This window comes from Manduca sexta, chromosome 16 (genome assembly GCF_014839805.1).
Source record: "Manduca sexta isolate Smith_Timp_Sample1 chromosome 16, JHU_Msex_v1.0, whole genome shotgun sequence".
Lineage (NCBI taxonomy): Eukaryota > Metazoa > Arthropoda > Insecta > Lepidoptera > Sphingidae > Manduca > Manduca sexta.
This window is the reverse complement of record NC_051130.1, coordinates 10,381,127-10,392,981: the sequence shown is the minus strand read 5'-3', so window position 1 is coordinate 10,392,981 and position 11,855 is coordinate 10,381,127. Positions and strand designations below refer to the sequence as shown.

General features: G+C 35.1%; 1 protein-coding gene across 1 annotated transcript; it reads right to left on the bottom strand.

Moving 5' to 3' along the window:
* Positions 1 to 2,390: 2,390 nt before the first annotated feature.
* LOC115449107 (mitochondrial potassium channel ATP-binding subunit) lies at positions 2,391 to 10,957 on the bottom strand. The gene is made up of 14 exons (XM_030176819.2): positions 10,769 to 10,957; positions 10,343 to 10,685; positions 9,820 to 9,975; positions 9,158 to 9,303; positions 8,736 to 8,811; positions 8,170 to 8,310; positions 7,533 to 7,717; positions 7,058 to 7,235; positions 6,475 to 6,594; positions 6,212 to 6,315; positions 5,794 to 5,968; positions 5,299 to 5,477; positions 4,773 to 4,920; positions 2,391 to 4,106 (listed from the first exon to the last, which is right to left on the bottom strand). The coding sequence occupies exons 1-14, from the start codon at positions 10,813 to 10,815 to the stop codon at positions 4,020 to 4,022; spliced, it is 2,085 nt and encodes a 694-aa protein (XP_030032679.1). The 5' UTR covers positions 10,816 to 10,957; the 3' UTR covers positions 2,391 to 4,019.
* Positions 10,958 to 11,855: the final 898 nt, after the last annotated feature.

Sequence of the window (11,855 nt, the reverse complement as noted above, 5' to 3'; positions counted from 1 at the left end):
TATAATTTTATGGCTAAGATTCAAATTATTGCCTTTGGAATTCTTTAATAGCTTTTAATATTTTAATGTGTGCCATCCTTAAGACTATCTTTGATCTGGCAACATTTTCTAAAAATCACAAAATGTCGAAATTCAAATTATACAAACAAAAAATCCATTATAAATAATAAGGCAATGTCTCATTGAAAATGTATTATAGATTAATTTAATTAGCTATAATAATAAATATAACTTGGAAAGTAAATTTATAAAAATCAAAATATCCCATAGTCCTATTTATGTTTTATTTAATATGTTACATATAAAAGTTTCAAATGTCAAAAATTTATGGTGTGTAATTTTGTATTTTTTAAAATACTAAGTATTAGTTTAGTTATTCAATGGTTTCAATAAAATATTCATGTCCTATCTTATATTAAAATTTATCAGCTATTTTAAAGTAAATATTTTTAACAAACATTTTGAGAAATAATAGATTATTCTTGTAAAATTTTATTATTTTTGATTTGGAACACTTCCTTGTCACTACAAACCGTGTTTCTTAGCGTGTCCTTCCACCAAAGCGTTTTTTATAAGGTGGCCCACGTTCACAAATATCAGCTACAAAATAATATTTTTAACGGCCATAGATTTTTTTCTAACCGTCACTCAACCTGTAATTCTTAATTCGAAATTTAAAGCATGATTTCAAAATGAAGTCAATTAAATATACGTACACCGTTTGTAGTAGTATGTTTGTCTGTATAATGTAAAATACTGTGCCACGTGACATTAACAATTTAATTAATTACAGATATTCATAATGATAATTATTTTTGGCGCTGTTAGAATAATATTTAACTTGTTTTCATACTGCTGAAATAAAGAATAGAAAATTCTTATTTCAAAAATACTTCATCGGTAGAAAACTTTACGGTGAATGGTTTTTAAATGTCAAATTGTATTTTTAAGTAACACCTAAAAGAACAATTTGTATAATTTTTTTTATTTCTAAAGACGCCAATTTACTGTGTAACTAAAATGAAATGTACATTCTCAAAAATAATGTTAATATTTCGAATTTAAGTAGATAATAATTTAAATAGCACAATATACAGCAAGTATAATAATATGTGTAAAATGTTTTAAAGATTCTGAAATTCTGGAGTGTTTACTTATATATCACATTAACCAATAAATTCCATAACAATGCGCGGATATTTTTAAAAATGTAGGTATACACGACATAAAAACTAAAAGAAAAGAAGTTTTTTTACAAATTATTTGTCAACATTCATTTTGACTATTTTTTTATATTGATAAAAGAAAAAGCTCAAGAAATAAAATTATTAAAAACATGATTATTATACTAGCTGTGGCAAAACTATATAAAGATATGAATTAATTAATAATTTAATTAGATCGCTGTGAACGGGTACAGTTGACCGCGTACAGAAAAGCGCGGGAAATTGTACCCTTTTACTCTATGGTAAAACCATAGTGTTATTAGAGAAATTATTCTTAGTTTAAGTAACTATGAGTATACTTGAATTGGATGATACTGTTTAATTCTAAAGTTTGTTATCTATTGTAAATATATAATTATTATACGATAATAATTGGTAGATAGACATTGTCACGTGTAAATAATTCGAATCAGTGTTTGAAATTATGTAAATACGATTTTGGTGATCATGTAACGCAATAAATAATAAATTTCCTTGGATTTAATTTTGTTCATTCGTTTTTGAGTTTAACTGTCAATGTATAAGAAGTAATTCAAAGAGTGTAGCTTTGTCTTCAAATAAACATACGGGTCAAATAAAGCATACCCCTTCGGGGATAAAATGCGTGATGTTGTGTGTGTTTGTGTGTGTGTCAAATAAAGCACTTAATAGAGCTGGTAGGGTAGGTATCACCGCAATATCTATTTGAGCCAACAAGCCGCAGTGTGTAGTCACTGTTGTGTTCCGGTTTGAAGGACATTGTAGTCAGTGTAACTAGGACGTAATAAGACTTACCATCTCATGTCTCAGGATGGCGAGCGCAGTGGAATACCGAACAATACTTTGTCATTCAAGGTGTTGGATGGTATTTCTACTGTTTATACGCAGTCGTATCGCTTGCCATCAGGCGAACGGCAAACTCGTCTCGTCATTCAAAGCAATAAAAAATAACAAAAAAACCTACCCGTCTCAGTAAATTTTCGGGTGCCAAATACAGACTAATTGAATAACATTGATTATTTCTGTGGTGTAATTGTAATGTAGGCACGGTACAATTATAACTACCACGCTGAGGTCCTGAGTCTGTCTGAGTCTGGTCGAACCTCAAGCCTAATTTACGCCGCAGTTTATTTGTAGATGAGAAACATCAACATGAACGAACAGAAATAAAACAACATTTTTAACAATATTTTATTATCACCAAGCTCAACAAATATGATTTCATAATAATTACGAACATTGTTTTAAAAAGTGGCCATTTTATTTTTATAATTAACAATTTCATTCGAGGTTCGCCGTGAAAGACGTAGGTAACATACTTCTATAAAAAGTAAAATTATTTAACAAATATTATTGATTCCAATCTTTGTTCATTTTTTCCACCTTTTAGGCTATTTCTCATAACGTTAGACAGCTTATGTCATTAAAAGGTCAATAAATAATTATAATGTCTTTCATGTGGGCAAAGTTAATTAAAGAAAGTATGTATACAGACAAAGCCACAAAACCCAGTATTAAATAAGTAATTAATAGAAAGCAATTTAATTTAAATTTACATAAATGTTTTTTCAATAGACCACTACTGTTGCTTCTCGGTACAAAAACTACATGTGTTTTTACGCCAGTACGTATTAGGTCAAATAAAACCCTTCAGAATCAACATCGCTTTTTGAATTAACCTCAATCGACAAAACTGCCATAGACAACATTTTTAAAAATCATAAAACGGCCACAAATATTAACGAAGATAAAACCGTGAAAAATTAAGTATAAATTGAAATAAATAAATAGTTACTCTTAAAAACTAACAAACTATGGTGCTTCCACAGACAACAATCCAACTTCAAACCCAACGGTCAGTTTGGTGCCATATTTGGTTTGAATAACCCAAATGTTCTTTTATATCGACGTCTGAAAGGCTAAGATGACTTAAGCGACCTTTTTTTTTCAAAAATTAAATATATTATATGTAAAAAAAAAATGTTGCCGATTTTGAATATATATGAAACTAGTGTTGCAAAAAAATGTCGATTGAGTCAATTAGCCTTTCGCCCGTCGATATGTAACAGAAATAATAATTTTCTTTGCCATTAGAGATTGGTTTAAAAATGCAAATTTAAAGTAAATATAAAGGGACGTCTACATCCGTTCTATATATAAATATAATATAAGAACGTTTTGGTTAGACAATACAGTAAACATTTACAAAAAACAAAGAAACCCAAATATACTATTTATCAAACTTGAACTCATTAATAACACAAATATGGAATTAAATAGGCAGTGACAGGTGGAATTTTAAAACAAATTACTTAAAAAAATGTATTTGATGCAGTTATTTCTATGTCAAAATGTTTTAAAGCCTCGATATTGTACTAATATGAATGTCAAGCAAAACTGACAGTCTAACTGCAGGTTTATGCATAAGTTGGCAGATAATATAAATTTGCACTATATAAAATAATATTACTATCACGCCTATTGCATTACTAGGTAGGCAAACAATTAAACCAACACAGCATTACCACACCAATTAATTTTTTTAATCCCAGGAACTACCCAACCTTAATCGAACCCTGGACTCTACATTTAAAATGCCACGAGTACTATCTGCCATCATTGATCACAGTAAGTTTTCAAACATAACGCAATTTACTAAGTTTCATAATCTTTAGACGTATTATTACGTCAATAAAAACTGACGTGACGCGTCATGGTAAAATAGGCTTTAATTAAAACATAATAGTGTCGTTTTTCAATTACCCTTACATCTAATTTTTCTACAAATTGTACTACGTTGATTCGCGTCTACAATCATCTGGATTCCGCATCTTGATCCTGTTGCTTGATAAGGTTCCAGTAGAAGCCTTTTTGTTTCTTCAGTTGGTCGTGGGTTCCCATCTGAAAATATTACCAAATTATAGATACAACTACATTTTTACCCAATAATACCGAAGGAGAGCAATGCACAAAAACGCGCGCGTGCGCACATACAACCACACACAGGCGAACACGCGCGCGCGTATACGTACACCGACACGCACACACACATTTAGCAAAGTGATATTGGGATTTTCTACTCAGTATCAGCCTGGAGTCTGGAATATGTGTCCGATATGGCGAGAGGTTCCCCCTATCACATTATGGGACGGAAAACACACCCCGAAAATGGGGGGCTTTTACAGGGACTTCAAAAAAACGTTATAAAAAGAAATTGATAGAGAGAAAGAGAGAAGCAACCGTCACGTATGGATATGGAGTGCAGACTACTGGGCTTGTGGTCCCAACAGGAATATATTGTGTATTTGAGAATTGCTGACGTTGACAGCGTTAGTGCTGTCACAGTCAAAGCCCCTACACAAGTGTGTGTGTGCGTGTGTGTGTGAGTGCTTAATAAATATTATTTATATAACATACCTCAACATCGGGGATGAGGGACAGACGTATCAAAAGCGGACCTCCCACATCTCTGACCTACTTGATCAACCCTATGTGACCCTGTACCCAAATCTGCTATCTATAATAAAAGTTCCCTCATGTCAAATGATTTGGAAAAAAATAACTTACCTCAACAATCTTCCCCTTGTTGAGCACGACGATGAGATCAGCGTTCATGATGGTGGACAGCCTGTGGGCGATCACCAGCACTGTGCGTCCCTTGGCTGCCGTCTCCAACGCTTTCTGCACCACTTTCTCACTGGCTGAGTCTAAGGCACTGTTGAGGAAAGGTTTACTGGTATTCATGTTTACTTGACCTTATACTGATCCAGTGTGGAATCGTGGGGTCGACACAACACAAAATAATTGTAAAATTGGTTTAGCTTCATTTACCTCAGGCATACCATACTTCAAGACATTATAGATATAATCCTGAGCAAAACATGTTACATGAGTTCACAACCAGAGTTTGAACCCAGGCCTAAAATATGCTCGTTGCTTACAAACCGATGCCGGAATTGCTGTAAAGTAGCCGGGATGTGAGCCCATTGCTTATGCTTCTACATTCTTCATACTTTGAGCTTACGTTAAGTAGACTTTAAAATAGCGCCATCTACCGGAAAATCAACGAACTACTTTCCAACAATCTACTCACCTAGTCGCTTCATCCAGTATTATTATAGGAGGATTCTTCAATATAGCTCTAGCTATTGCTATCCTTTGTTTCTGTCCGCCGCTCAGCGCCATGCCTCTCTCTCCCACCATAGTGTTGTACCCTTCAGGGAAGGATTGTATGAACTCGTGCGCATTCGCTGTAATGGCCGCTTGCATCACCTGGAAAAGTTTGATGGTTTATGATTAGATGTAGACATGATATAAAATCAAGCGAAAATGTAATGATTCTCGAATTAGTTTTGTGTTAGGTGCTTTAGTCCAGATAACTAACATCTTTACAAGATTTGCTATTAATAAAAATAACACGTAATCTTAATATAGCTGAATAATCATTTCTTTTTTCACGGCAAATGCTAGGATATAATAATGCCATCAATCATTATTGACCAAAAACTTATTAAACATACAACCAGTAGTGCAACTTTATACTTGCAAATAAATCAGCGCCATCTATCATCCATAACAATAAACTAACCTCAGCATCGGTAGCATCTTGCTTGCCGTATCTAATATTCTCTTTCACTGTGGTAGCGAATAGAACAGGCTCTTGACTAATGAGGCCTAACGCTCGCCCGCGGAGCCACTTGTCGTCAAACTCTCTAATATCAACGCCATCTATCGTCACTTGGCCGGAGTTGACATCGTAGAACCTTAAAAGAAATACGTTTCCATTACAAGATAGGGCAAGAATCTTTGTAAATCTCAGCCACCAATAATATTTATAAGACATCTTGTCTATGGTCAGGAGCCCTAAAGTATACTTTGAAAAGTTCTAGGCGGTCTTCCTCCTGTAAACAGCACATAAAATAAAGTTATATTGAATATTATTAAGTGAGCAGAGTGTTAGCATGCTGTTTATTTAAATAAAAAAAAAAAAATAGATGCAAACTAACCTCTCCAACAAAGCTGCTATAGTTGATTTTCCATTGCCAGATGTACCAACAATAGCCACAGTCTTTCCAGCCGGTATCAACAAGTTGAAGTTTTTCAGTACACTCTGAAAAATGGAAATGAATTTTATAACACTTCAAAATTGCTGAAAAGGTTTTAACGCGACTCATCCACAGGTAAACATTTTAAAATTTGTTTTACTACCCCAAAAACACTTTTAGCCACGCGGATACAAGAACAAAGCTTACTTGAAATTCATACTCACAGCTTCCGGCCGCGTGGGATATGCAAACGTGACATCTTTGAACTCAATGTCTCCATGGAACTCGTGGTATTTTAATATCTTCTTCCCAGAAGTGTCCATTTTTGGTTCCTTATTGATATACTAAAAAATAGAAGTGATTCATGCTTTACTATGTTTGAGGAAGTTTTCTGGATAACAATTCTTTGTCTATTTTTACAGTCAAGCACCAGTGTGTTATTCCCTAATTTAGGACACTGTAGACCGACTAAATATAATTAGACATTGAAATTAAACTAATTTTCGGATTCTATCGCGGTAACTAGTGTTTTATTTTCTCCATGAAGGCTGCAAAGTCTTCGAAACGTCGGGAGAAAATAAAACACTAATTACCGCGATAGAATCCGAAAATTAGTTTAATTTCAATGTCTAACATTCGCGTAAACATAAGAAATCATTATAAATATAATTAGGATTAGACTATAACCTCAAGCCATTATGTTTGAGGTTAACAAGTGTAGACTAATGTCAATCAGTGCCTAGAAAATGAATATTAATAAAATATTTGAAAAAAAAAAAAACTATATTGTATTTTGTGTCCACTCACCTCAAACACCCTTCCACCAGCACTAATTCCCTTAACAACAGCACCGAATAAGAGAGACAGTTGGGCGACAGAGCGCTGCACCGTCTGCGCGTTGACTAAGAACGCCATGACGTCACCGGCCGTCATTTGACCCGTCGACATCAAATGACCGCCGAGGAACATCGTGCCTAGCACCATGCTGCGGAACAATAGGCATTATATACTTACAAGCAACACGGTATAGTATTCAACGACATTGGAGCAGAGTCAGAAAGGTCCTATACGCGCTAACTAGCCGTCTAATGACGTCACTGACCGTCATCTGACCCATCCGACACCAGATGACAAGTGGCAACCCAGAACCTGCCTAGGACCATGGTAGGAATCTTCCATTCCTTTCCCTTTCCATTTCCTATCCAGGGCCGTTGCTCCCTACTAGCAGTTGATGAGCCTGGGTTTGCCAGGATATTGCAGCAATACCAATAATAATATATACCCGTTGAGGAAGAGGTTGGTGCCGGCCTGGAACAGCCCGATGCCGAGTCCCAGCTCCATGCTGAGCGCGGCGGCGGCGCGGCACTCGCCCGCGAACAGCTCCGCCTCCGACTGCTCGCCCGCGAACGCGCGCACCGTACGCATGTTCGATATCGCTTCTTCCGCTACTAGGGTCGATTTTTCTATCTGTCATATTATTATTTTTTTAATATCACACCCCCAGTATAACTTCTAGACAGAATTGACTGCCGAATTTAATTTATTCGAAATTAGAGCCATCTATTGAACATAACACAAAACATCTGTTTACAGATGGCGCTTATAAAATTAATGTATTCTACATCACTATATAAAGATTACACACACACGAACGCGTTATCATCCTGGACTAACTCTGATAATAATGTCTCTACTTCATGTGTATGGGTTTGCTCGTCAAGTGTTGGTCTTTATAGCCATTAAAGGACAATCTCATAACAACTTCCAATAGTTGTCACTGTTTAAATTATGTTCTTAGATGTAACAATGATGATTATGATGATATAAAGATAGAGAAGAACCTGTACCCAACAGTGAGGGGCTATGGGCTGATTAGGTCGATAGATATACTATGAGTCACGGTAAAATAAATAAATTACCTGTGCCTGGGCTTCTCGTGATAATTTTCTTAGCAAAGATCCAATGAATGTGCCACCTATCACTACGGACGGAATGCAAATCATTGTGAGACCGGTCAGATGAGGCGAGATCACCAGGAGACTAACGGCTGAACCTACTACCTGAAAAAATGTGATAATAAATGGATTGGGGTTCAATAGAATTTTGACTGACGAGAGATGATTACCCCTCGGCAGTCGACACAATTATGCCGACCTATTGGGACCTGATAAACACAGGCTGGTCCCGGAAAGCGGATCACTTACGTGGGCCACAATGGCGGGTTTTAATACTTTGTGTACAGTGGTCGCTATCCGGGCGGATATGAAATATCCTACTGTTAGCTTTTAGGATGCATAACGAAGATTTATCCAATATACAGCTTATAATTAAAATGAGAAGTCAAATTTCAATATGCAGGCCTTAATCATACCAAATAGTAATAACCATCAACAAAAATCAAAGTAATAAAAATTATGTTTCCGCTCACCCTGTACATTATGTCAAAACTACACTAAATAGTATTACTACAAAAATTAAAACTAACCTGTGTCATTGCTCTTAAACCACCTGCAATGGTTTGTTTGAAAGAGCTTTTGAAATCTTGAACATCTACTGTTAGCCTGAAAAAAATTATTACACTATGAGCTACATCACTTATTTAACTATGTATGGATAATGTTGTTAGGGTAAAATAAACCTTATTACGGTAGAATAAAAATATTTAATTAAATTTAACCGATGTTAAAACCAAGTTGCACTAAAACACGATGTCTTGGTGGCGTAGTTTAGTTGCGTGCGTATGACTACCACACTCAGGTTTCAGATTTATGAGATAGCCTTACCCCCTATTCTCATATCATGGGATGGAATACACATGGAGAAAAATGGGTATCCCGGAAGCATTTCTATCTACCCTTTTGGGAATAAATTAAGATGCGTACACGAAAAATCACGAAAAATTTTCACCTGTTAACAAGTTCTCCTGTTCGCTCCTGATCAAAGAATGCCATGTCCTGTTTCAGGATTGATATAAATAGATCTTGTTTCATCTGAGCCGCTACTTGCTCGCCCACTTGTGACAAAAGATGGATGTAGAAAAATGTAAATAGTGCCTAAAAGAGATTATAGATGTTCAGTAAATTATAGGAATGATTGTATCAGAGCCTCAAAGACTTGAATTAAAATTTTCATACCCTAATAACATGCGTTTTTGGCTTATTAAAGTTATAACAGACATTATAAGATAACAAAAACTTTGATGGTCAAAAGATTATACACAAAAAATTTAGTTTAAATTTATACCTGCAAAAATTTCAAATATATACCAACACTAACAACTTTGTGATGATTAATAGTTGTATACACTATGCTTAGTAGCAGTGGCAGCCTTGAGGGGTTTGGAACTGGGAAACAGGCCAGCCCTTGTGCTTATAGAGTCATTGCGTAATGCCTTGGAGGACATTCTTTAATGATCTTACTGACGAAACTGTTAAAACTGGCGAACATTTTTATGATGTAGCCGGGGCCTTGCCTATTTTTTTTTGTTTTTGCCTGCGGCCCCACGTCTGTAAAGGCCACCACTGTGCAGCCGAATAACAGTATAATGTTTTCCTTGTGTATTTTATTACCTGTCCAATATACAATGATATCAGTTTCATTGCTGGCATCTTTATTTCCTCGATGAAGTCTACTCCAGTGCTGTTCCGCATGCCGGCCAATACATTGACAACCACACCCAACATCGCTGGTATGTATACATTCAGAAATGCCACTGCTAATGCTGACTGAAATAAAAAAATACAAAGTTAAGACTAAGAATTTTAACAAAATCATACTTTAGTGGCAAGTTAGCCTAGTTGGGAGTTGAACAGGCTGCCTTAAGATTGTATATAAAATTAATTTTTAAGTGAAACATTCTCATTTTTCTCTATTTAATGTATGTATTTTTTTATAGTTATGGACAATATTCATGTTTCTTGCAGCAAATGAAGCTTACTAAATGTTTTTAAATCATAAACAGACACCTAAACTGCAATATATTTTATAGATATTTAGAAATTGATTAAATTGAATTATCCATATAGATATTTCAAATATTTTATTATTTGAAATTAAATTTCCATGACACTAATACTTGGCTATAAAACTTACAGCAACAGCAGCGATTAACAACCACTTATGAGGTTTCAAGTAATGCAGTAACTTTTCCCAATCGAACTTTGCACTATCCTCTTGTAAATTCGGACGTCTCTGTACAACTCTCGAATGATGTGCCGCTTTACAGTAAGCCGAGCCATTATCTAGGAAATACCGAGCCCCAAGACCTAAACTAACACCAGCACACAATTTCCACGGAGAACATAGAAGTAACAATCCAGACTTTGCACTTTTTTCCGATGGTGACTTGACTTCAGATATGAATCGTTTTACCACGTCCGAAGGCTTATTTTTGATCAAATTCGTTAAGTGTACATTAGTTTTGGATGTGAGTAATCTGAAAAGTTAAAATAATTGGTGTTTTATGAATAAAATCCTCGAAAAAGAACGAAAATATTTATTGTAAGTTCAAGTAATTACCTTTGCCGCATTAAGTGGCATGACGGATTATGTATTAATTGCCACATTTTGTAAATATATATCTTTTTGTTCTTAACGAAAAATAATTAAACAAACATAATTTCATTTAATAATAATCAACAATTTCCGGAAAATTTGATTTTAAATCCACAACGAGGTATGTCAATGTCATTGTCAAAAGATGACGTAACAGTATGCGTTCCGAAATGATTTTAAAATAATAATAAATGGTTTTAAAATAATAACTGTGCCTCGTATATTAGCAATATAAGCTTCTTTTATACTTATAACATAGAAAATTTACTCCCGTACGGAATATTATAGTTTTTTATCTGATTTTTAAATAAGTAGGTGGCGTTGGCATAAGTGTCGTATAGATGGCGCTGTGAATTGCTATAACGAAGACTTTGGAGCTAACTTCTAATCTATATCTATACTATTATATAAAGCTGAAGAGTTTGTTTGTTTGTTTGTTTGTTTGTTTGTTTGTTTGAACGCGCTAATCTCAGGAACTACCGGTCCAAACCGAAAAATTCTTTTTACGTTGGATAGGCCTTTGTTCGTGGAGTGCTATAGGCTATATATCATCACGCTATGCCCAATAGGAGCGGGGCAGTAATGGCTAATCTCAGGAACTACCGATCCAAACTGAAAAATTCTTTTTGCGTTGGATAGCCCTTTGTTCGTGGAGTGCTATAGGCTATATATCATCACGCTATACCCAATAGGAGCGGGGCAGTAATGGCTAATCTCAGGAACTACCGGTCCAAACTGAAAAATTCTTTTTGCGTTGGATAGCTCTCTGTTCGTGGAGTGCTATAGGTTATATATCATCACGCTATACCCAATAGGAGCGGAGCAGTAATGGCTAATCTCAGGAACTACCGGTCCAAACTGAAAAATTCTTTTTGCGTTGGATAGCCCTTTGTTCGTGGAGTGCTATAGGCTATATATCATCACGCTATATTCAGTAGGAGCGGAGCAGTAATGGCTAATCTCAGGAACTACCGATTCGAACTGAAAAATTATTTTTGTGTTGAATAGTCCTTTGTTGTGGAGTGCTCAAAGTTATATATCATCACGCTAT

Bases quoted from the DNA above. Each gene is read 5' to 3' on its own strand.
- LOC115449107 (XM_030176819.2), bottom strand. From the start codon at position 10,815: ATGTGGCAATTAATACATAATCCGTCATGCCACTTAATGCGGCAAAG. The intron at 10,686-10,768 runs GTAATTACTTGA...TTAACTTTTCAG, and splicing joins TGCCACTTAATGCGGCAAAG to ATTACTCACATCCAAAACTA. The intron at 5,478-5,793 runs GTTAGTTTATTG...AAACTTTTCCAG, and splicing joins AAGATGCTACCGATGCTGAG to GTGATGCAAGCGGCCATTAC.